This window comes from Drosophila nasuta, chromosome 2L, assembly GCF_023558535.2.
Source record: "Drosophila nasuta strain 15112-1781.00 chromosome 2L, ASM2355853v1, whole genome shotgun sequence".
NCBI classification, from domain to species: Eukaryota; Metazoa; Arthropoda; class Insecta; order Diptera; family Drosophilidae; genus Drosophila; species Drosophila nasuta.
Window position 1 is genome coordinate 16,737,977 of NC_083455.1, and position 26,802 is coordinate 16,764,778.

Sequence of the window (26,802 nt, forward strand, 5' to 3'; positions counted from 1 at the left end):
AATTAAGTGTGGCAGAGAGCGAGAGCAGGCCAAAAGTCATTTAAGTGCGCCGCTTCAAGTTTTTAATTGCAATTATGAATAACAAAACTTTATTTATTACAAACTTTACATTTTTGTGCTTGGACATAAGTTAGCATTAAGTCGAGTGATCATTGCAGACTGACCGAAGGGCTTGGCAAGTAGCTGGCACATAATTTTTTAATTGAAGGTTAGAGACTCAACAAAGAACAGAAAGCATGAAGTTTTTAGTAGAAAGACTTTCTGCTGCTAATTCAGCTAAATAAAGTGCAATTGAGTTATACACATGATGATTATATTCATAAACAACTCGCTTTTCGAAATAATAAAAAAAATAAAATATGTGCATTTTTGGTGTTATTTTGTGCAGAGTTTTCTAAGGTTGTGGTTTGTGTTTTATTTTTCTTTTTCTTTACTGGTGCATTTTGTGGACTGTGGTGCTTTGCTATAAATATTTTATGTTGATGAGGATGGGATAAAAGGGGTATCTAAAACTATTTCGGAGAGTGCAAAGTATTTAATTGGCACACTCTCGAGTGCAACTAGAATAACATTCAGAACACACAGAACACGAAAACTTAAAGACTAAAACTACGTAACGACACCAAAAACCGAAAAAATTTATATGTAAATTAAATATAAAATTGATAATTGAAAACTGAACACCTAGAGAAAATATTACATACAATTTGTAAAGAGTAGCTTAATCAAATGAAACTAAGCAGAATGGTAGAGTATATGACTATTTTTTTTTTTGGTATTGAGTGAAAATTTTGTTTTTCTTTTTAGTTTTGTTGTTTGTTTTGTAAAACTAACAGACCTGGCTTTGATCGAGACGACTTTGCCGCCAACGGGCATATTTTCCTTGACATAGATCGGCCCATAAACAGTATGGTCCCAAACTGGAGGATTGTTGGCACGATCAACGACATCGATCTGTACTTCGACCGTACGCGATAATGGCGGATAGCCCTTATCTTGGGCCATCGCCTCTAATTTGTATGTCTCGCGCTGTATTTTTGTATACACACACAAACATACAATGGAGTTTTTTTTTCGTTTTTTTTTTAAGTACAAAAATACAAGACACGTTTCGATTTTTGTTTCGTTTTCAAAATTAAGCGATCGTTGCAAAAATACACACAGAGATAGGAAAAAAATGCAAAATACAAAAAAACGTTTAGATAGTTTTTCAAATCTATTTTTTTTAGTAGTAGATTTAACTGAAATTCAAACGGAAGAAAAATCAAAATTTATAAATTCGGAACCAACACCTTGTAGAAGTAGATTCAGTAGAAAAACTTAAAAAGAAAAATTCAAAAAAATTGCAGAAACTTTTCTAGTTTCTTTAGTACTGTTTTTTATTCAGTTGTCAAAAGGTTTTTACTCGCAGTGCAAATTATTTTCATGTCTCGACCCTAGCCTTCAAAATGTCAACAAAAAATATGAACATTAACTAAATATCAACTAAATTTTTTTTTGGTTTTATCGCATACATATTGTAAATAATTTAGTTTGAGCATAATTATATAATAGTTGTATATATATTATTTAATTGTATTTGATATGATTTAAACTAAATGCATAACAAATGAAATGATAAAAGGGTTTTGTGCATTTTAGTATAACAATTTTCATAGCATACTTTTTCAATTGTTTATTTTATTTATTTTTTGTTTTTCTTTTCGTTTTGCATTGTTCGACTATTGCTTTTTAACATTTTTGAACACAGATTTATTTAGTAGTTACCTTGTTTTTGTTTCCTAGAGCTTAAACTAAACTGCAACCTGGTATAAAATAATATGTATATTCTTCTTTCCCAATTATTAAAATGATATATATTCTTCTTTCCCAATTAATAACCAACACCAAATTGTTCGCGAAACGAACTCGCGGTTGGAAAGTTATTTCAAGCATTTCATTATTTCATATTTTGTTTTTTTTTGTACCATGTGTAGTTGAGTTCTGAGAGGGGGAAGAAGTCAGAGTTCTGGGTAAGCATAATCCAATGGGTAAATGTGTGGAGGGTGGTGTGAAGTTGCAGCAAAATGCAAAAGTACCCGACAACCGTTATTCAGACTGTCAATTACAAAAATGATCACTCAAAACAAACACCAACAGCATTAAGTTTTCAATTTTAAGAATTTTTCGATATTTCCTTGGGATTTTTCGAATTTCGTATTTTGTCAAATCATTTTGTTGATGGTTGTGGAAAAAAATCATTGAGATTTCCTTGTTACGATAAACGACCAAAAAACATGTTATCGCTTGAGTTCAAAATGTAAGCTTTACATTATGTTAGACAAGACAGAGAGAGAGAGAAAGAGACAGAAAGTTACGACAGACCGTATGTTAAGCTTAAAGCTATGTTCGTTAAGTGAGCTGAGGTTCGTTAAGCAGGCACCAATTCGTTGAGTGAGTCAATTTAGCCGAGACACAGTACCGAGACTGTTATACTACTATTGTATGTTAAGTGTTATACTCAACAGACGAATTTAGCTGCAAGCTTAACAGAACTGTTACTCGGAAGCTTAAAGCTATGTTATGTAGCTAAAATGCTGTTATACATTTCCAAAAAATGCTAACTATGTTAGGGTCGCTGCTGTTAGGCTTTTTATTTATGTTTTGTAAAGAGAAACTTCAGCATATACTGTAGTTGTAGTATTAGAATGTTGAGTGTGTTTAGTTGTGTAAGTGTTGTGTAGTGTGTGTGTGTGCATTGGCTATACAAACCTTGCCTTAACCGATGTTACAACCGTACCCACAGTGACATTCTCAGACAAATGGATCGGCCCATAAATGGACTTATCCCAAATGGGCGGCTTATTATTGCGATCGACGACCTCTAACTCAACATCGACATCGGCATACGAAGGCGGATCGCCACGATCCGAGGCGCGCACGCGCAAGCGATAACGATCGCGCTGTTGATTGATTCAGTATGTCAAATGTTTTGTAGTATTTTTTGTAACAGTTTCAACAGCCAAAATGTTAGCCACAATGTTAAACGCGTATGTTAGTTTTGTTGTGGTTTGTGTATTAGTTATTGTTTTTGTTTTGCGTAACGTACATATAACGGTTAGAGTTACGATTACGTATTTCAATGGCATCGTTGTCGTTACGTTACGTGAACGTTAATATTTGAAATTTTGTTTTAGTATAGAATATTTTTTGTATATGAAACATAAATATAAATGAAATATATAAAAATAATTAAAAATTGGCGGGTCTCAGAATGGAAAGCTTTTTGTTAGGATAAGCAAGGAATGGATTTAGCACAAATTGGATATTTGGGATAGTCAATGAAACATATATTAATAGGTAGGAATTTTTTTTGTTTTGGATATTTTGACGAGACTATCTCTTGCTCTATTTTATGAGTATCCTGCACTAAAATAATGAAGTGTGTTTTTGAACATTAACTGGAAAGTTAAATATGTAGGCACGAGTGTGTAAATAGATTATTGGTAAATGATTGAAATCCTTGAGAGAGATTTCAATTATGTACAACATGAAAGACAGAGAGAGTATGCTGTGCTCTCGCAGCAAAGTTAGTTTCGTTAGCTTACACAATTTGGAGTGCGAATTTGCGAATTGTTGTTGTTCGAAATTTTATTTTTGCTTGGGTTAGCACATAGTTAAAAGCAAATGAATAAAACACTTCATACGAATACGAATACGAGAGTAGATTCGGATTACTTACAGGATAACAACCCTACAATTGTTGATAACAGTTTTTCGATGATTTTTCATATGAAATTAAAAACAATAAAAACCCATTAAAACTCGCTGAACTCGCACGTAAAGAAATTCATTAAATTATATGATAAATGGTGCAGTTAAATAAAAAATGTAAGAAATATCGCCTGCATTACAGCTAAGTTTTATCATCAATTTCATTTTATATATTTTACAGATATTTTACAAGGAAAAATAATGAAAAACACTTTGGCATTCGCATTTTTTGTTTTACAGAGGCATGCAAAAATGCGCTCGTCAAAATTTGTTTAGCTAAAATCAAAAATCGATTTTTTTATAGCTATTGCGGCAAGAGACCTTCAAAAATTGTTATAGTCTCGACAAAAAAGAATTATCTATAATATGATTTATTTTTTTTTTAGTTTATGGGGTTGTTTCTTTTTGGGGATTTTGGAGAGTAGCAAAAGAAAACAAAAAATTGGCATAAAAAATAAAGCTCCATTTAAGAAAAAATTAGGAGAGATAATAATTCTGTTTTTAAGAATATTTTTTTTCGTATATTTAGCCATCAAAAATTTGTACAACGATGCTCAAAAATAGGCGTGATCGTTTCTAAAGGAAATATTTCGTATATATATCGTTTATTTTTCTTTTTTTTGTATATGGTAAAGTTGATGAAACCTTTTAGTTTTCTCTTTGTACAGTTTGCTTAAGCCTAGATAAAAGCAGCATCTGTCTGTTAAAAGCTTTTCCATTTCCCAAACCTGAACCAACAATAGTTTTACTTGTTTTTAATGGACATTTGTCGGGGTTTCTTGATGTGTTTTTTTTTTTTTGTAAGTTGATTTGTTTCAAAAAATGTTAAAAATCAATTCGCTTGGCATTTTGCTTACGTTTTACGTTTTTTGTTTTTGTTTTTGGTTTTTTGTTTTTTTTGCCAATTACGCACTATAAACTAAACAAAATACTAAATTAAAAATGAAAATAATATACTATAGTTTTTATACTTCGTTTCGATTGTGACAAAAAAACTTGCACTGCTCTCACATCGAATTCGATTCAACTGTGTTCTTTGAGTTATCAAAAATTAGACAACTCTTTAACTCAGACTGCCTAACGTTTAAATTGGGCTCAAACAAAAGAAAGGTGCATTTGAAATGATAAATTAGAACTGAATATGATACAAAATGTTCGACTATTTTCGTTTTTGAATAGTTTAACGTTTTTACTCTGACGGCGATAAGCGCCCAGATTTAGATTGTTAGTAATGAAATCATAAATTATTATTATATTTTTTTTGTTTCTTTTTTTTTTGGCTTGCAAGTGAAATTATAAAACTTGGTTAGTTGGGTTCGCAAACTTAAAACTAAAAAAATGGCATTGAACTTTAAATTGGATTTAATAATAGGGAAACCAAACACTTACGTCAAGCGGCTTCTTCAGCACAATCCAACCCGATTCGGCTTGTATGTCAAAGTATTCCAGATCATTGGGATTGAAGGGAGCACTCAGGCTATAGACAATGGCACCATTATTATCAGCATCCTCATCGGAGGCGGAGACACGCAGAATATTTGTGCCAATGCTGGCATCTTGTTTCACATTTTCCACATATTTCTAAAAAAGATTAAATACAAGTTAATTCCAATATTGAGAGTTGCATTTTTCTTCACTTACTTGACGATCGAAGAGTGGCGGATTATCGTTGACATCGGTGATTTCGACAGTGAAAGAGCAAACACCTTCGAGGCTGGGATCACCTTGATCGGTTGCCTTTACCGTAACTGAGACAAATTTGCCATCGTCTCCTTCGCGATCAAACACTTTGTTGGTGGACACTTCGCCGGTTTCCTCGTCGACGGTGAATTTGGTGCCCTTCTGATTCGGTTGCTGAACAATCGAGTATTTAACCTGTGTGACGGGCGACAAGAAACATGCAAAATTGCTTAATGATTGACACAATTGTGATTATAGCTTTCAGGCGCTGTTCGCCACAAACACAAACACAAATAACACGACATGCAACCCTTCTTGGTTGCTTGAGGGTGCATTGAACTTGAGCGTGGCAACTCTGGCACAGCGTAGCTCTCGGCGAAATCTCGTCACGAAATCTCTTGTAATGCAATTTGGCCTAATCGTGTTTGTAAATGCCTTAAAAATCACAAGCCTCAATTAATTTGCAAGCGATTTCAATTTTTGGCATGTTTTCTTTTTTATTAGAAACCAACCTACTTTATGAATTAAAATAAAGTGCAATTATGTATGCATATGTGTTTAAAATTTAATTTATAAAATCGCCTAACACATAGTTAAGGCTACAAAAGAGATGGCGTGTCAGTTCATAACGTAAATGTGTCACACTTGAGACCAGGAAAAAATAAAGAAATAATATGTTATTTTCACCAAAATTAAAACCATTATAAAAAGATGCTAATGTAATACAATTTTCAATTGAAAAAGGAAACAAAATATGCAACAATTTCATAGAAAACTTAATTAATTCCATAACTTCTTTCTTTAGTAATTGAAAAATAAGTAACCAATAGTAGGTAGCTAAATAATAACTACAGTACATAAAATATATAAAATCTGCTGACAGACTAACTGCATAAAGATGGTAAGAGCTAGGAGGCCGCATTTTTCTAAACATTTGCAAATAGTGTGTCACTTGGCGTGCAAAATTGTAATATTTCTGTGTATAAACACTATTTGTCTTGGATGACTCACTAATCGATTAATACACAGTCCAAAAGGTAAGAGCTAGGAGGCTTGCACATGCCCTAAGGTAAGAGCTAAGAGGCTGTAATTTGCACTCAACATAGTTTGCGCAACTTGATTTAGTCATCTGTGTTATGGATCTGTATTATTTATTTATTGCATTCTCTAATAGACTCAACTATTAACAAACAGTTCAATCGGTAGAGCTAGGAGGCTGTAATCCTTACATATCTCAAACTGCAAAAGCTGACATTATTTTATCAAATAATTAATAGTATAGAAGTTCGATCTATAAATAACAGCATTTGTTATGACTGGCTAATTTACTAAACTATCAACGCGCAGCCCAAAACGGTAAGAGCTAGAACGCTAACATTTCTACACAACATAGTTTCCATAACTTCACTGCAAAGCAACAAGCTGGAGAGTAACAGAGTTGAAATCTTATAAAATCTAACTCTTTAGAACTACACTTTCTTAAAACTCCATTTTAGCAACTTTTTTCTTACCTGTCCATTGACGCCTTTGTCCTCATCGGTGGCCACAACTTTGATGACTGGGCTGCCATTGGGCGCGCCTTCCTCCACCTTGGGATAGTAGGTGCCGCAATCCTTAAACACCGGCTTATTGTCGTTAACATCCGTGATGAAGACCACCACAACAGCAGTGGAAGTGTGAATAGTTTGATCACCGTTCACACAACAGGAACCATCATCCATGGCCGTGACATTCAGTTCGTACTTGTCGCGATCGAGTGAGATGGCTTTGTTATGCAACCGGATGACACCCGTGATGTCTTCGATGACAAACTGACCTGACGAAGTGCCGCCACCGACGAAACCAAAGCGCACATTATCACCATCCTTATCGGAGGCCACAACAGTGGTGACCAAAGTATTCGGACCGGCATTTTCATCCACATTCGGAGTGTAGACTTGTTGCGAGAACTTTGGTTCCTCATCGTTCTTGTTCTTGGTATAGACACGCACTGTGGCAGTGCCTGACTTGGCCGGTTCACCTTTATCCTTGGCCGTGACAATAAACTCATAGTAAGCATTATTATTGTCAGCATCAAGCTGTTTGTTGTTCACAATAATGCCATTCGAGTCGACAGCGAAATGATCATCCGAAACGAGGTATTCGATCTCAGCATTGGCGCCCGAATCCGCGTCCATGGCTTTGACACGCAATATGCTGGTGCCCAGGGGAATATCCTCATCGACATTGTGTGCCTGATAATCGGGCAGCTCGAACTTGGGCGCATTGTCATTCACATCCGTGACACGTATGGTTAGCTAAGGAGAGATAGGAAAGATAGAGAGGTGAAATTGTTGTTTTGTTAAGGGAGAAGGACGAGCTTTTGTGAAATCTTACCTCGACGGATGTGGAGAAACCGCCGGAATCCTCGGTGGCTGTCACAATCAGTGAGTAAACGTGCGGTTGTCGCAGGTCCTCAAAGTCCAGCTCCTTGGCCAGTTTGACAATGCCCGACGAGGGTCCAATATTGAAAGTGCCAGCGCCCTGTCCCTGTGCCTTTAACGTATAACGTATTTCACGGTCTGCAAAGGACTTGGCCTTAACCGAAATGATGCTGCAAGTAAATAGAGACAGAGAGAGAGAGAGAGAGAGAAATGTGAGTGAGTGAAGCTGACAGCTAGCAGGTTGTGTTGTGGTTGTGGCTCAATTGTGGTTGGGGCTAAGAGAGTTGTCATCATGTGGCGGATATGTAAAATGCATGCATACATTACGAGAGAGAGAGAGAGAGAGTGCGAGAGTGACCAAGTTGGCTCTGGCTTTGGCTTTTCATCTGTCACTCGCTCGACTGCCTTTTGACAGTTGTTTTCCTATTGGAATTTCAATGAGCCCGAAAACATCACATTGTCACGCTCTAATTCGCATAACATTTATTGGCATTTGGCCATTTGCATAACACACACACAAGAGAATTTCGTTGACTAGTTTTAACTTTACTTACTCGGAGTCCTTTTTCTGATTCTCTGGTATCTCAGCCTCGTAGCTTGGCATATAGAACTGCGGCGCTCGCTTGCCGCCCACAATCGACAGACGCTCTTCGGGCGTGCTCTGGAACCGACGATCGTCCACCTTGCCATTCTGATCCTCTGCTTTTACATACAGCACATATTCCATGTCCAGCTGGAAGAGATCTGTGCCCCGAGTACGCACCACACCGGATCGCTCATCGACCTCAAAACGTCCGCCTGTGCGATCGCGCACAATGAAATAATGTATATTGTGATCGGTGTCGGGATCGCGTGCTTGCAACGTGAACACTGGCGTATTGGGTGGTGCATTCAGTTGGACCACAGCTTGCATGGGGAGTGGACGATTGATGAAGTAGGGCGGCTCATCGTTCACATCCTTCACCAGGATAATGACACGCTGGTTGTCCGTGTACTTGATGCCAGCTGCAAATGAATAGAGAAAAAAGAGAAATTTTAGTTTTTCTGTTGTCGAATTTTGTGCACTTTTTGTTTGTCTTTTGCCTATGCATATACTTTTAGCAGCAACTGTGTGTCGGTGTCGGTGTCGATGTCTGTGTGGCATACCACCGAAAAAAAAAGTTTGCCATTGTTATTACAACTAATGGATAGTTGGTTAGGCACTCAGTCCACGCTTACAACTGCCACTGGCAGGGCGTGTAATTTAAAGCGCTCGAATTTCACTTAAGCCATTCAAATGCAATGAGCTGGAAAAGCAGTCCAAGGCAAATGTGTTGCATGTGTTGCAAGCACTCAATGTTCAAGATGAGGAGTGTTCTGCAAATCTATTTCATCAAGCATTTGCATTCTACATTACAGTATTGCTTAAAGTTCTGCAGTCTTAAGTATTCTTTTTTGTATACAATTTAATCAACTACATTTTTTCAATTGGATTGTAATTTTGTTGAATATTCATTTAACTTAAGATACTTTTTAGGCTCTGTCATCAATCGATTAGTTTCTCTCTTACTATATATACTACTATTTTACTAAAATGTTTCAAATCAACATTCATTCATCAAATATTTTAACGAAAAATGAAAATTTTTTTGATATTTCAAATAAAGAAAATCTTTTATTTAATACTCTATTTATTTATTTCATTATATTAGTTAAAATATCTTTCATTTTAATACTCTATTATTTTTTTATCTACTATCTCTTTGCTGCCCTTATAAGTATGCTATGCTTTTTTGACAAGCAATTCAAATTGTTTGAAACTTTTTGAACTTTAACAAATTAATATTTAGAGCTTCTACCCTTAATAATTAACTAAGATTGCTATCATTTCACTTGTCTGCATTCTTTTTCCTCCGACTAAAGAAACCGTTTTCGATACACGCGCTAAATGGCTGAAAAAGTTGCAAAATGTTTAACTGAAATTCGCTGGAATTTCTTAAAAAAAATGGGCGAAAAAGTACATAAAAAAAACAAACTTGAAGAAGAAAATCAATAAAACAGCCGCCCGGCAGCAACAGAATAAATACAAAAAAAAAAACAGAAGTACAGAAAAAAATAGGGGAGCGAGAAAAAGAAAAATAATGCAGGGGTCGTCTTTTGCTACCTTTTGCGAGAAATGTCTGCAGCGGAAAATACCAATCATGTTGTTGTCGTTGCTGTTGGTTAGCGCAAACAACACAAGCTAAGCAACAACAGCAACAACAACAACAGAAACGACAAACAACAACAACAAGCAATGTGGCAGCCCTACAAAAGGTCCAAAAAGGAACCCCAATGATGACTCTGGCGCATATTATACGCGTGTGTTGCTCACAAGTGTATGTGTGTGTGTGTGTGTGTGTGTGTTTGTGTGGGTGAAGTGGCCCTGTGTGTGTGTGTGTATTTAGAGTGTAGTGGTAGACAAATAAGACAGACGATTTACTTGCCCCTTGCCCCTCTCTGTGCACCATGAACTAAGTACAAAGGCGTACGAAATTCGAGCGCGATAAAAGGCAAAAAATAAAAAAGAGAGAGGAAAAAAATGTATATGAGGACAGCAACTGGATTGCGGGGCGAGGGAATAAGATGAGGAGAGAAGCATGTGTAATTTCTCAAGTGCAGCAAAGTGAATTGTAAACAGGCTGCACAAGCATTCCCCCCACTTACTTTTCGCTCTGTTTCAAGCCACCGCCTTTAAGCAAATATCACGCTAAAGACAAAGACTCTGAGCCAATGACTGCCAAAATTATATATATATATACATATATAAATATACATGTATATATACTTTGCTGCTGTTCAACAGATTGCACAAAAATGCAACAAACTTTGGCAGGCAACCCCCAAAGACAGAGAAAAACAGAAAGAGAAGAATGCACTCACTCTCTCCTCTCCTCTCTCACTCTCTTGAGGACGTCTTGCTAACTTTCTTTACAATTTTGCACAAGTTTTTGTTATTTGCCAGCTTTGGCATTGTTTGTAACGCTATTCTATGGCTTATTGTGGCGAGCGTGCTTCAGGTAAAGTTGAAATTTAAATAATACGAAATGCATAAATGAAAGCCCGTCGCGTCCCACGTCGCGAAAGAAAGAAAGAAACGGAGATAGAGAGCGAGCGTGCACAACATTGTGCATTGAGGCATGCCACAAAGCAGCAGCAGCAGCAACAGCAGCCAGCAGCCAACATGGCGGATTTCCGTGGTGACAATGCTTACAACGATGTAGGTAGCAAAACGAAGCGAAACGAAACGAAACGGTAGACAAAAATTTAAAATCGCACAGGCAAAATGCTAAAATAAATAGCCATTTTGCCATTGTTTTTACCTCTTCCCCCACACGCCTCCAAACAACAAAAGCGCAAAAGATTTTTTACGGCTTAAATGCTAAAATCGACTTGGCAACAAACCATGCATTTTATTTCATTTGATTTCATTTTTGCCTCTTTTTAGCCAGGGTAGTGCTATTAGTACCGCATTAGAGCGAATGCCAAATATTTCAGAAGTTTCCGGCTGGAAGAGCCTAACAAGAAATATTGCCAAATAAAATGCGCAAAACTGTGACACAATTTGTCTACGTTGTTCTTAATAAAACTTTGAAACTTTTTATTTAACGCTTTTAGTATTTAAAAGACGAGTACATAACAAATTAAAATTAAAATCGAAAAAGATTTGTACCCAATAAAAGTGAAAAAGTGCGGTATTAATTTAAAAATGTACCAAATTACTATACCGAAAAAAATATTAAAACAGACCAAATGTTATATTTGGTATTTTTATATATTATTAAATTAAAAAATACCATATAATAATAAAATATACCAGATCGTCTGCCATTCTCTGAATCCCCATTTATTATAGTCTCGGGTATACAATTTTTAAGAACGCCGTATCCAAGGTTAAGAAAAAGAAATAGTGGTTTCTTATTAAGTTCATGTATTAAAATTATAAAAGAGAATATATTTAAAACGAATTCCATACTCAAAAATAGTGAAAGAATAACACATACAAAATAAATAGATTTGGTTTCAATTAAAAAAAAAAAAACGTCACGTTCAAAATAAATGAATTTAGTTGATCCTCAAATAAATGAGATAAATCCGCAAAACCATATTTTTCGTTAGGCTTTAAGCAAATTGAAGATAAAAAGCTGTTCTTCTTAAGCGCATCTTTTATGAAATAGTTAAAATGGCAAGTGAATGCGAAAATTCTTTGAATGTATTAAGAGTGAGCAAGAAAAAATATGAAAAACAAAATAATTCAGCACTCTGTAGTTTGTGTTATGCACATTTATCAAGCAAACTTCGAGCTCCAGTTAAAGACAGACAAGTGTTACATATGTAGAAATCTAACTGATTTATGTTGCTCTATTAGCTGCTTTGTATTTTGTAAATTACTTTCCCTCGCATGCTGCCAACTATCATCAGTTTTTCCCCGCCCACACACACACGTACAGAAAAGTGAGAAGGAAAGTTGTGTTGGGTCTGGCAAGATGACATCACATTACGAGACCATTAAAATAAATTTATAAAACGTAGAACATAAATAAATTTCGCTTACGTTGCACGTAACACAACTTTCAGTTGTCAATTTTCCCTAACAAATTCAATTTTTATGCGCATCAATTTAGCACAGAGATTCAAGGCAGCAGAAGCAGAAGCAGAAGGAGAAATAGATGTAGAAGTAGAAGGACCCCCCCCATCATGCACGAGAGAAAAAGATGTCGTTGTATCAAGACACTCATGAGAGTTATTCCTGCCAGCTTCTGCTTCTTCTTTTGAGTGCCCGCCCATTGCGAAACTTCCGCGCCAAACGTTGCCAAGTTCCACACATATAGTCTCTATATATACATACATATATTCTGCGTAAAAAAATATGAGGAAGCAGTGCTGTGTGTGTGTGTGAGGAAGTGGAACTTGAAGCTGGCACCCACTTGAAGCTGAGAGAGCAGCCAGCCAAGCAGCCACCCTAAGCGACAAACTCTCGTGCCCTTGTCTGAGAAGGACTTAGCCTTAGCTGCGTCTGCTTTCACAGTACACTCTCTGATGCCTGATGCCTCTGCTCAGCATCATCTTACGCTCAGCACACTTTACACTTTACTTCAGTCTCACATCAGTCCACAAAGTTCGTGTGGTCCGCCGTGTGGTCCACAGTGGCTGGTTTCCACTTAATCCATTGAAACAATAAGCAGCTTTGTTTGTCTACCCACGATGCTGTCGTGGCTTTAGGCTTTTGCGATTTCTTTTCATGCTTTTCTCCCGCTTCTCTTTCTTTCTCTGCTTTCTGTAACCCAACACGGAGATCAACCAGACAGCGAAATAAAAAACACACTCTCTTTTTGGGCAGAGTCTTTCGGTTTCATTGTTGTCTCAAAACGTCGCGCTGAAGTGCAAAGTAAATGCAAGACAAAGACTGGCGCCTTTCCGGGTTCGCCGTCGCTTGTCGTGTTGCATGTTGCAAGCAAGTTCGTGATGCTAACCCCTAAGCAACTGCAATACAGCAACACACACACACAGTCTCAGCTTGACTTGGCTTATGATGACAATGGCTTTGAATGGCTGTGAAAGCTTGTCCCTCGGTGGTGATAACCAGAGCATTAAAACTGATGCTGTTGCCTGCCTGCCCCATGTTGCATGGCTTTGACTTTTTAAGAGTCTGAGATGCTTTCTGCGTGCAACTGTCACTTAATGCATGTGGTAATTTTTGATAAGAAATGCGATACAATAGCGAAGCAGTTTAACGACACTATCCCCAGAGCCACTTCTAAACCATAATAAACTACAAGTTAAACAAGCAATTAAAGTGGATTTGCTTTTAAAGCTGTTTTGAGGCAAACAGTTTAAAATGCGACACAAAGCTGTGCTCATTAATTACTTGAGCCTGTGGCAAAATCTATAAGATAAGCAGAGATGATTGAAAGGCATATAAAATGCCAGTAGCTGTTCAATTAGTGGAGATTCACGTTTTAATTGTTAATCAATCAGATGAGCTAATACTGCCTAAAACGTGAATTGGATTTTAAAGCCGTATTCTTACTAAGAATTTCTTAGCGTGAATACGACAAGAGCATTAATTTAAAGAGCCAAATAAACAAATATAAAAAATCTTCAGATGAGCATCAAAAAATATATAAAAGTGAAAAAATATATGTAAATTAAAAAAATAATTCGACAAAAGCAAAATTGAAGTTTCAATAAGAGAAAACTGTGCGGTATTATTCTTAAAATATACCAAATGATAAACCGCAAAAATACTTAAATATACCAAAGGCTTTTATATCAAGGAAGTACTTTATTCAAAATATACTATAGAGGTCAACCACATTGTCAAATGACCAAGTTGATCAAAAACTTAAACTCTTTAGTCACCCTTAAATATTTAATATTCAATTGACATCAAAGTCACGTCAAATCACGCTAATTCTGTGAATATTAATGCAGCAGCTGCTAAAGTTTTTCCATTTGATTTGACTGCATTCAAAGTAATGTCTGCAACAAATTATTGCGGCAATAAAATAAGAAGAATCAAGCAGCAGTTGCTTGAAGTAGAATTGCAACATTTATGTCATCATCATTTGATTGTTACTTTTCCGCAATTTAACGGCAACTTAACCTTTGTCCTCACAGCAAAAAAAAAAAGTGATTGCAAGATAGTGAAATAGAGGAAACGAGAAATGGTTGCAAAGACTTTATTGATGCCACATGCCATTCCCCTTACCCCATCCTCTCCCTTGCTAAGCATTGACACTTCATTTGAGCTCCCCTTCGTGGTGGCAAGGTAGCAAAGTCGTCGTCATATTAAGTATAAGGGTGCCACAATGTGGTTCATATTTTCTTTTTGCTCTTTGCTTGATTAAAATGCAGTCAAGTCGAAACTTTTTTCTCTCCACTCTCTCGTTCTGACATTTCAGTTGCGTTTTTTTTCGGTTAAAGTTCCAAATGAATTTCCTTGGATTTTCATTCATTTTTCTTGGCATTGTTGTTGTTGTTACTGTTGTTTTGGGTTATTGCCTTGTGGGTTCGGTTTATGCCAGCGATAAATACGAGGGCAAGGAAATAAGAGCACAATACTGCAGGTAGTTTTGCTGCCGGATTTTATGGCTCCCCGTAATATTTGCGTTATGGGTTTGATGGATATTTTCCCTTTTCTTTTCTTTCTCACTCAGTTTGCTCGTTTTCATTCTTTGCCATTCATTTGCTCCCCTCGTTTTCCTTTCTTTTTCTTTTTTTTATTTTTATTTTTTTGATGGCATGCCTTTAATGAAGCTGCCAACAACAACAACAATGTGAACAAAAAAGAGGAAAGCATTGTGCGTGTGTGGCGTAGCTAAAGCTAAAGTCAAATATTGAACTTATTGATGAAGTAGTCAAGAGGGCGTGCAAGATGTGAAATCACTGGGGGATTTGTGCCCAGCCACTTTGTTCGAATCTTGACAGAGATTATGCTGGGGAGCAAGTTGTAGTCTAATAAATAGTACACAGCAGAGCAATAATGTTATTTTTCACATTTTTGTTTACGAAACTCTCAGAAATAGTTCGACAAATAATTGATTAGTTCATGAACTAATATTTGTCGAAATAGCAAAGCAAAACTTATTAATGAAAATGAACAACAATACAGAACGAAATATTTATGAAAGTAATAATGAAGTTTACTATTAAAAATATGTATATATTAATTCACTTCACGAACCACAAATATAAGATGAGTCAGCAAAGAAAAACTTATTCATTTGTAGAACAAATAAAAATCAACAATGCTATTGAATAAAATATCAATTAAAGTAACAAAGAAGGAAAATTAATTAACTTAAGTTCGCTTAAACTTTTAATTTGCGATCAAATTTATAAAATACATATTTTCACCTATTTTCGAAGATATTTAATTCTGTTCTGTCGAATGTGCTCGACTAAAATACCCACGACCCATTTTTTAATTAAAAAATATACCAAAAAATACTAACGTATACCAAATGTTATATATTGTATATTCATATAGTACCACATTCAAAATATACAAAAGTGTAAATGCCGAACTGTAAAAATATATCATACTATAGATGACAAAATATACCAGATTGCAATGTACTACATTCAAAATATTCCATAATGTATAAAATATACCATATTGTCCAGTACATTCAAAATATACCATACAGTACTTAATATACTAGATCGTCAACCACAGCAGCTAAGTTCTATTTACTTTCAAAAATATTAAATTATTAATTCAGTTGAATATCAAAATACGTGATGAACAACAACAAAACTTATTCATTTGTTGAACATATAAAGCTGCCCTACACCAAATCATAAAATATGTATCATAATAATATTGTATTCCAATAATGAATTCCATTTGGCTTCTCAAATCTTAGAATTTAGTAGTCAACCGCATAAAATACATGTTTAATTTACTTTCACAAATATTTAAATATTTATGCCTAATTCAGTGGAATAACAAAACAAATGGGCAATATTTCACACCTCATTTTGGCCGCATTTGTCGACTAGATCATTTAGGCCCGAGTTGTGAAACAGGTTTAAACTGGCTGTCTGGACTAATGAAAACATTTGACAGCATTAAAAATTTGTCATTGCAAATCAGCAGCTTCCACATTCCGCTTGCCGCATGCCACATGCCACATGCCACATATATCCGGCATAAGCTGGCATGTAACTCAGGCTCAAATTGCGACAACTATATAAACATATGCATGTATATATGTGTGAGTATCTGTATGTGTGTATGTTGTGTGTAACACAGCGTGCAGTCCTCAGTTTGAGTTGCCGTTTATTGAGTCACTTAACTGCAACGCAAATGAGTTAACACCTAGCGAAAAGGTAGCGCTTGTTGCCCCAAGGCAGCAGCAGCAGCAACTGCTTCGCTTCGCTGAATGAATGCAAAATTATGCGACAGCTCAGGCACAAAAACGGAGTCTCTGTGTGTGTGTGTGTGTGTTGCAACATCCAACGTGAACGCAGATGGAGACGTGTCGTTTGGCTGCGTCTGCTTATCTCCCTTGCCACGCCTTGCCGCATGTCAAGGCAGCAGCAAATTGGCAGTTTCAGATAAAGATAATATTATGGTTGCTGCCGTCGATGCTGCCGCTGTTGCTGTTGCTGCCATAAAGACTTTTACTTTAGTAGGTGTCACATTTCTCTGCCTCTCTTTATCTCTGGTTGCCTCTTCCACTCGCTGCTCTGACAAATAAAGCTCGCAATTTAAAACGTTCAACGCGCTTGAGCATTTTGAGCAGCTCTTTAGCCGCTGATGTTGCCACATTGACGGCAACCACCTCCAAGCCTAGACCCCAGACATAAACCATAAGCTTGGCCCATCACACCAGCCAGTCCAATGCCCGTCTATTTAATTGCCAATTTCAGTAGAATGAAGAAAGAAAAAAACGCAAAACCAAATAAAAAAAAAATCGTAATTGAGAAAAAGAAAAATAGCAGCAAAAATTGCCAACATTAATAAATTAATTAGCACACTGCGCGGCAACAACTCTTAGTTGCTCAACCGAGCGAAGACTCAATTAAAATTTACGCAGAAAACTCTAGAAGCCTTCTCGCTTCTTCTTCTTCTTCTTCGTCGTCATCTTCATCATCACCCCCACCAAAAACAAGGCCATAAGGCCATTAGCTGTGTCAGAGCAAGTGCAGGACAACACAGAGAGCAGATAGCAAATAGTCGCTTTGGTGTGAGTGAAAATGCTACAAAGTTAATATGCTCTAAATGGCAATTGAGAAAGTAAATAGACTTTGCAGCTTCTAGACCAATATAGGAATCTATATGCAATAGCAGAGACTATTATATTTGATGTATGTGGAGAGCGCAAAGTAAGTTGCGTGACAAGCTAATTAATTTGGAAATTATTTCTTAAACATGTTCAATTTTAAAATATATTTCACTCAATAACTTGGTACATTATTTATTTAATCTCTATTAATAATAACTTGACATATTATTCATTTAATCTCCAATTTTTCTGATGACAACCAATGAAGAATAAAGTATGTTATATGTTCAAAAGATGAGTCAATTATATTTGTGTGTATTTATTTTAAGTTTAGAGTTGTTGTAGTTTTATAACTTATTTTGTTTTTCGAACTATTTCAACTCTAACAATAAGTATATAGTTAGTTCTTCTTTACTTAATCTGCATTTCAGCTTCATTCTGCTTTAACTATGATAAGATGTGTACCATTAAAAAGAAGGCAGTTTGTAAAGGCTTTAACGCTGTTTAAAGTGTCATAATAAAGCCTGATTCAAAGCTACCTGACTGCCTCGGCGATTGGGCCAAGTTTGCATAAATGCGGCGAGGAGAAAAACAGCTGCTGGGCTCTGGGCTCGATGCGAAGTGAAATTGCGCACATGGCAGACATTAAGCGAAAATTAATGAAATTTTCAGCACGCAGAAGGTGGAACTAGACGTAGTCGCAGTCGCTTCCACAGCCTCTGGATTCTTGGGAGGGAGTCTAGTGCTTTATCTGGCTTGCGTTTGGCTGTTATCCTGCCATCAGCCATGAGCCTGATTGAGTTTGATGGCGATTGTGTGCAGCAGCAGCAGTAGTAGCAGCAACTGCTATGACTTGATTGCAATTTTAGTGCCAAACACAGGGAGAGAGATGACTCGACTAGATGGGGGACAGGACAGAACAGAACAGGAAAAGCTGGCGGGCACCTTGCATACCAATCAAACCGAAGGTAGCAGCAGATGAGTCAACCTGCGTTTACCACTCTCGACACTCGACTCTCGACTGACAGTCTTCAGTCATTAAAGCCCCTGGCATTGCCAAGGCACATTAGTTTCGTTTTTCATTTCCCCATTTTTTTTTTCCTTTTGCTTTCTGATTGATGAGCCAGTGCTTTATGTGGAGCTAAAGCTAGAAAAATGCTTAAGAGAGAGAGAGCAAACAGCACTTTGGCAAATGGCATCAAACGAGTTGCTTTAAGTTGTTCAGTTCAAAAAGTTAAAAGTTCATAAATTTTCTGTTTGTATGACCCTGGAAAACGCATTGAACTGGAAAAGTCTCTGATAAACATTGCGAAATTGCTGAATTGCTGCTGCCATACTGAGACTGTGAATTGACTCTTGAATTGCACTTAATTAATGGCCAGCCAAAGCTAGTCAAGTGTACACTTGTATTAGCTGTTTGTTTAAATGTGATTTATGCACCAAAAGACTGCGCAAAATATAATTAAAGTTTAGCCTGCAAATATTTATTAAGCATAGAATTTAACTAGTTTCAATTTGTGTAATTTGACATGTTTTATATGTTTAATAAAATAATGTAGAATAAGTTTTGATAGTTTGGACTGCAAAGAGTAGAGTAGAGTATTTCATTATTTAATTATGTTTTGTAAAATAACAAAGAGTAAATCGTGATAGATTTGCTCAGTAGAGAATTTAACTAGTTCTAATTTGTTAGCATTATTTGTTAGTCTATTATTAAATGATGTTTTATAAAATAATGTAGAATAAGTCTTTGCTAGTAGTTAAGGAATAGAGCCGTCTTAACTGCCTTCGTTGAATACAATTTTATGAAATTAATTTTACCAACTCATAAGCAAACACACCCTTCAAATCACCCTTCAAGCTGTCGCCAAGAAGCACTTCATTATATCGTAGACTGCAGCATCATATTCATAGCTCAATCTCATATATGTAAGTATGTATCAATTACTTTTTCACAAGCGCTCTCGCTGTCCCATAAATCAGTCTCTGAACTTTATGCGTTTGCCACTTGAGCAAACGCTACACAAAAATCTCACCCTCAAGGAAGAACGCGCAAAGAATTATTGTTAATGTCGCATTTAATATGCATTTTTATGCCATCAGCTTTCCAATAATAATCGCAATAAGTAGTCATAAGAATATATACAACAAATGCAGCCTCTAGCTGGCTCTCGCATTCACTCTCTCTTTCTTTTTCTCTTCTCCCACTTGGTAATCATTTCGTAAGCCCTGAAATGTATGCTATGAAAATTTGTAGAACGTGCTTGTCTATTTCAAGTGGTTTTCTTGGGTGCTGCTTCTGCTGTTGATGCTGATTTAAGTCTCGCATGTTGCGCATACAAAGAGAAAACACCACAAAAACCAAAAAATTCACTTTCTGCCACGCCTCTACGCACAATAGGCGTAAAGATTGTGTAAATTAAGAGCGTAAATATTTCGGTAAAATGTTGAAAATGTTTAACACACAACACAGTACAAGAAATGCCTCATTTGGCACATTAAGCCATGTAAATGATGCTTGTTGTTTCGGTTGTTCATGTTGTTGTTGTTGTTGTTGCTGCTGACACGCACTTTCCATTCAATAAAGTTAAAACCACACAATGGTGCAGCAATTTACACGCTTCGACCAGTTGGCATGTTGTCATTAAAGGACCCCAAACACTATCAGAGTTTTTGGTTTTTTTGGTTGTTGTTAGTGCAGCTGTTCGTTGTTGTTTTGTGATGGTGCAGGCAAATGCACAGCAGCTCCAAAAGCGCGAACATTTTGCATTTTAATGAGTAAACGTTGAATATCCCCCATTGCGCTTTCCACATGGCATTCAACACACACAGCACCGCATCGTCGAGTGGTTTGAGTCACCAGGGAAGCAAGGTGAGGGGCAGAGATGCAATTCCCAATGTGAACAAACGCTGCATGTGCAAAGTGAGATTGGCCAGAGAGTGAGAGAGAAAGTGGAGAGCACACAGCATGTTGGCGCTGCAAATACAAATTTTAACCAAAGCCCTGGCCATTTTTTTGGTGGGTGCAAAACTCTTTTTTGCTGTTTTTTTGGCCATAAAAACCTCTCGAACAATTTGTATTTGCGTTGTGAAAACAAAATGGCAAACTGGTTTGGGTTCTCGTTCTCATTCCCATTCTCGTTTCGGTCTGGGTCTTGGTCTCGGTCAGCCTTGCAGTTGAATTGCCCACCTGCTGTTTGATTTGTGTCCTCTGCTCCTCGGCTCGGTTCAGTTCAGTTCTATGTTATGTTCTTTGCGCAACACTCGTAAAAAGCATTGCCGTGTTTTTATTTTCATTTCACCATTTGACCACACGGCAATAAATATTAACTAAATAGACAAAACGATTACAAAAACTTTTTTACTAAATATTGCGTTGTGACTTTTTCCGTTCAACTCGATAGAAAAAAAAGTTTGTGTAAATGTTTACTGATTAAGAGCTTAAATGTTCGCATTTAATATCCTATCCGACGTATAATGACACAGCTCAGCTGTAATTATCAAAATTGTCAGCATATTTTAGCATATTCACAAATAATTAATTCAATGATTGAGCCATAAAAGCGAACAATTTGAGCTTTAATTTTCACTTGATGTGATTACGGATATGTGACAATAATTAGAATTCATTAAATTGACTTTTGTAAAGAATTCGTTGTAATTGGGAATAAAAAGGAAATGAAGCTATACAATTTAAATACCCGCTACGGATAGAGGAGAGGGATATTATAACTTTGTGTCGGCTGGGAATGTACGGAACAGGCAAAAGAAAGCATATCCAACCCTATAAAGTATATATATTCTTGATCAGCGCCAACAGTCGAGACAATAAAGCAATGTCCGTCCGTCTGACACCAATAAATTGTGTCTGCAATAATGTCTTAGCTGTTTTGGTTGAAAAATCTGGTATATTTTAATAATCTATGGTATATTTCGAGTATTAAACAATCTATTATATTTGTTACACTTTGCTACATTTTAAATTTACTACTTTATCAATATACTAAATATAGCCCATGGTATATTTTAGTATTTTTATACTATATTATTCAGTATATTTTATAAGACAATCTAGTATATTAGTTAAACCTTGCTGTATTTTAAATTTAATACTTTATTAATATACTAAATATAACACATGGTATATTTTAGTATTTTTGTGCTATATTATTAAGTATATTTTAAAAATAATACCACACTTTTTTGCTCTTATTCATAATGAGTACTCGACTGTACTTTTCTTCATTGTTTAAAGAATAAACAAAGCTTTGCTCATTACACTGAGCAAATAAAACGATTTCTTTTGTCAGGGGGCACAACATGAAATACTTTTTACTTTTAATTAATGAACATTTAAATTGCATTTTTCGTTTCACACTTATTTGCAGACATTAATCGCACATAAAAATATATTATTGACACATTATAAAAATTAATTACAGTTTGTAATTGAATTCTCATGCAATATTTGCGGTTTTTTGTGTGTTCTTAATGCGTATTTCTGAACGAGTTAAAGGATCGATAAATGCTAGAAAATATATATTTTTAGTTGAGTGCCGAAAAATGAGGCCAAGTGTAACACACAGGCATTTGCATGCCACTAATTTGATCACGCGTATGCCACAAATCAAATTCAAATCATATTCAAAATCAAAATCAAATTCATTGACATGTGAAATTTCATGGATCAAGTGGCACAAGAGCCACGCACATTTATTGCTGTTGCAGCAGCTCAAATCAAGTGTAAAGACGCCAAGCAGGCGTTGGTTAACTTTTCGCAGTCAGTGTGTATGCTGATGATGGTGATAAGTTCATTTGGCTCGATGGCGTGCGCTGCTAATTAGACCATGACGTGTTGGCTAACAAACGACGCCCACACTCACACACCACACACAAATCACAGTGTTACAATTTACACACTGTGATAAATAACTGCCGCAAGTCGGAATACAACTCTTTCTTTTTCCTTTTCTTTTTTTCTCCTTTTGCAATGCAAATCAACATGGCGAAAGCGTCGACTGGCCTTTGGCTATTCGCATGGCAGCGGCCTCGGGATTTCTGTTCTGTTCGTCTGCTCTGTCCGTGTGTTTGCCTTTGCCTGTTACGGTTTTATTGTAATAAACGCAATTTGTGCCATGAATTATTACTGCGGCGTTTGCCAAAACGGATGTGCGAGCGAAGGCAAAACAAATGGCAACAGCGCAACGACATCCTTTCTCCCCTGCAAGGATCTAACTCTAACTTAGGAAAGTTGCAATCGACGACAACGCGAAACTTTACCTAACAAATTTTTTTTGTTTTTGTGTTAGCGCAACATTTATTTTCCAGCATTATTGATTTTTCCTACGAAGGCGTGGTCAGTGTCATTTATCAAAAATGGCAATTGAAAATTGGAGCTGATTTCGCCGGCTTGTTTGGCTGCTTGACTGATTGATTGATTGACTGTTTGATTGGCATTTTGACAGCGTTTTAGAATGTGAATTTCATTTGCATACAACAAGGCAAAAACTGTCAATGCTGGTTTAGGTTTGCTTGAAGTAATTTTTATATAAAATATTAAAACATTTCAAAGCGAGTTCATAAAAACATTCAAGAATGAATGTAATTATTATTTAAATTGTATATAAAATTTAAAATAATTAAAAACAATATTGAAAAATTATTACATTTTATTTATATTTTATTTCATTTATATTTTTTATTTTATTTATTTTTCTATTTCATTTTTTTCTATTTTTTATTTTTGTTATTTCTTTTTTTTTATATTTTTTATTTTCTTTTTTATTTATTTTTTATTTTTAGTTAAGTTTAATTAATTTATTATTTAATTTATTTTTTATTTTTGTTATTTTAATTTTTTTTAATTTTTTTTTTTTACTTTTTATTTTGAATTAAATTTTTGAATTTAACTAAAATTTAAATTATGTTTTTTTTTATACTATTCTTTAAAATTACATTCATTAAAATATTAAATATTATATTATTAATTTTTGTAAATTATAATAATTTTTATATTGTTTTGAAAAGTGCAACTTTTTTGATTTGAATGCACAATATTTGCCACAACAAATGCTAATTTTTGTATAAAAATTCAATGCTGCGGCATTTACATGTTTAATTCATGGACACACAGAAATTAACAAACCAAATTGTAATTGAACTTTCGACATGTAAAACTAATTATAAAGTAGAATAAACATTTGGGCATCGATCAATTAGCATTCGACACATGCCGTAATTCATTATGCAAAACTACACAAAATGTTGCGAAAATATTTTTAAAATCCGAAATGCGTTGTATGACAAACGGCAACAACAACAACAACAACAACAATGGCTTAATAAACCAGACAGCAAAAAAAAAACTGTCAACGGCATTTTGAAAAGCCACAAAACGAAGTTGCAACCGCAGAATAATCGGACCAGACACTTTTTGGACGCAGAGCGAGAATGAGCTCAAATAAAGCCTAAAGGCAACACAGACACAAAAGTCACACACACACATAAACACTCAAACACGCAGTTGGCAACAAAATGGCGCCCTTTACTCTGTGTGTGTTTGGTTGCCATGGCAGCCGTCGGATGAAGCAGCTGCCTCTGAAACATGAAAAATAGAGATGACAAAAATACAGAAGAAGCATTCGAGTTTGGCCAAAATGGCCGACGAGTGTGCAATGGCAAATAACACACACACAGAACGAAAACGAGAAAATACTCGTAAATAATGGCAGCACACAATTTTGTGCAGTCAAAACAGGAAACGCAATGCAGAAGCGAGAGCAAAACTAAACGACAAATGTAATAATAACACGAAGTCGTCTACAGACAAGCAACCCTTGGCCAAAAACAGCAACAGCAACAGCAAACAGCAATAGCAACATTAACTTATGTGTAGATAAATACTTTATATAGCAAAAACTTGAATCATTTTATGTCTCGTTGTTGTTGTTGTTGGGCGAGTAGACAAAAATCAACAGAGCGTAAAATTTGCTGAGCTTTGACTTTTTTTTTGCTGTTTTCGGCTGTCAACAGTTTTGTTGGCCATTGTTGTCAAAACTTTTTGTTGCTATTGCTTTCATGCCAAACATCAGCTTATTATAATTCATAATGGCCGGTTGGTTGTGACGACGACAAAAGTTCATAAAATTCAAGTAGACTTTAAGCGAACTTTTGTCGAAAATTTTCGCATAAATCAAACAAAATTTCGCAAGCTGCTTTTTTGCATCAACTAATTTGAATAGCCTTTTTTTTAGTGTAATATAACATTTTATTGAGGTTATTTACGTCAAATCAGTCAAGTGATGAGTTGCCAAAGAGTAAGCCATAAAAAAGTTGTTTTTATGCATTTAAATATATATTATAAAAAATATGAGTTCAGTTTGGTCTTTTCATCTCCTATAAATTGAATTTTACTACTTTCAAATTGATAGTTTCAAGTGATTTCTATAGTACTATTTAGCACTGTATTTTTAAGCTCAATTTCTGGCCAACAAATCGTATTCCAAAAACCAACTCGAACTTTGTTTAAAGCGCTCTTAATTTCGAATACACATTTTTCTATTTCTAAACAAATTGGATTAAAAATTTGTTGCTTGATTTTTTTTTAAGTGGCTTGTAGCAGTTTTATGCACAGCATGAGGTAGTTCGTTGTTTGTGGCAGATTTGCAATAAACAAAACCGAACATAGCAAGCCGAAAGTAAGAGCAATTGAATTGATATTTTACAATGTTGCATACTTTGCAGCGCCTGAAAAGATTAGTGAGAACATTTTAAAGCTATCATTTGAAAGTATTTAGTTGCTCTTGTTTCGGATGAAGAGATGAAACATATACTGGCTCGAGTTTGTCAAAACAATACGAAATCTGAATTCAAATACAAATACAAAACAAAAGTTGGTATACAAAAAGAAAAACAAAAGCAGTCTGAGTAATTTTACTTGACAAGAGAACTTGATGCCATTTTCGTGTCTTGTTGCCATTTATTTATAGTAATCGATTTGCATAATAGATTTGACAAGTGGAAGAATAAAATTTATTAATTGCGCAATTTGGCAATTCAGAATGCGTTTTCTAAACACTGTTTACTTATCTGTTTAACTGCCCATTTGAAGTGTAGCCTCGGAATGTGTGTCAGTGAAACCGCATGACAAACAAATTTAAATGCAATTCCAATTAGAATTATGACAACAACCGCAACGCACACACACACCAACACACAGATGTACAGACATACAAGCACGCACACACGTACGCATAACCAAGAATCGTTAACAATCAAATTGAGTGTCAAAACGTTTTTGGCCAAAAAAGCGATTTGCATTTTTAATTTGGGTTAAGATTGCGCGCACATAACCTACACAGACTGGATGTGTATGTGTGTGTATGTGAGTGTGTATGTGTGTGTATTTGTGACAAGCCTGTCAAAAGGTAAAACTCAATCGCCGAGCTAAATCCGAGCAACAGCAGCAGCTGTGTGACACACTTGTTGTTCTTGTATGTTTCGGCCATTGTTTTTGCAAGCATGTGTGTGTGTTTGGCTGCCTTGAAAGGTTACACACACACACTCATACTTGAGGGTGCAAGAAAGAGAGAATGAGAGAGAGAGAGAGAGAGAGAGAGAGATAGTTTGTGTTTGTGCGTACAATACATTTTATGTAGCGTAAACTAAAACTTGCTAAATATTCACCATGCTCAACTGTCACATTGAAAAACTCGCAGCTTACCTCCTCACTACCTACTTCACGCCCTCTCTCGCCTGCCTCTCTCCCTGCTCCCCTCTTCGTTTACTATATAGAAAATTTATGTCGCGAAACTTTTGCAACGCGATTTCTTCAGCATTTCGTTGCTGTAGCTCTTCAAAATTTAGGCCAAAACACTTTGAAGCCCAGAAGAGCATCGCATCATGCTGCGCTCCTCTCTCTTAATCTCACTCTATCTCCCTATCTCTCTCTTTCTCTCCCCCCTCATAGCTGTCTCTTTCTTGTATGTATTCGAGGTCGGGGCTGTGGCAACGGCTGCTGAACCAGAACCAGAGAACTAAGCAAAGCATCAGCATGAAATATGCCATAAATGATATTTACCCTCATGTCTCTTCCACTTGTTGTTGTTGCTGTTGTTGTTGAAACTCTGCTTGAGTTGAGTTCTAGTCCAAACATGTGCTTAATAATTTACACAGACACAGTTTGGAAATTC

At 35.8% G+C, this 26,802-nt stretch overlaps 1 protein-coding gene across 1 annotated transcript in view; it reads right to left on the reverse strand.

Moving 5' to 3' along the window:
- The window catches only part of LOC132798434 (neural-cadherin), a 145,355-nt gene that overhangs the window by 92,900 nt on the left and 25,653 nt on the right, over window positions 1-26,802 (reverse strand). The window contains 7 exon segments of the mRNA XM_060810288.1: window positions 2,752-2,942; window positions 3,722-3,733; window positions 5,143-5,334; window positions 5,395-5,628; window positions 6,945-7,730; window positions 7,810-8,026; window positions 8,411-8,861. Coding sequence (XP_060666271.1) covers window positions 2,752-2,942; window positions 3,722-3,733; window positions 5,143-5,334; window positions 5,395-5,628; window positions 6,945-7,730; window positions 7,810-8,026; window positions 8,411-8,861 — 2,083 coding nt within the window.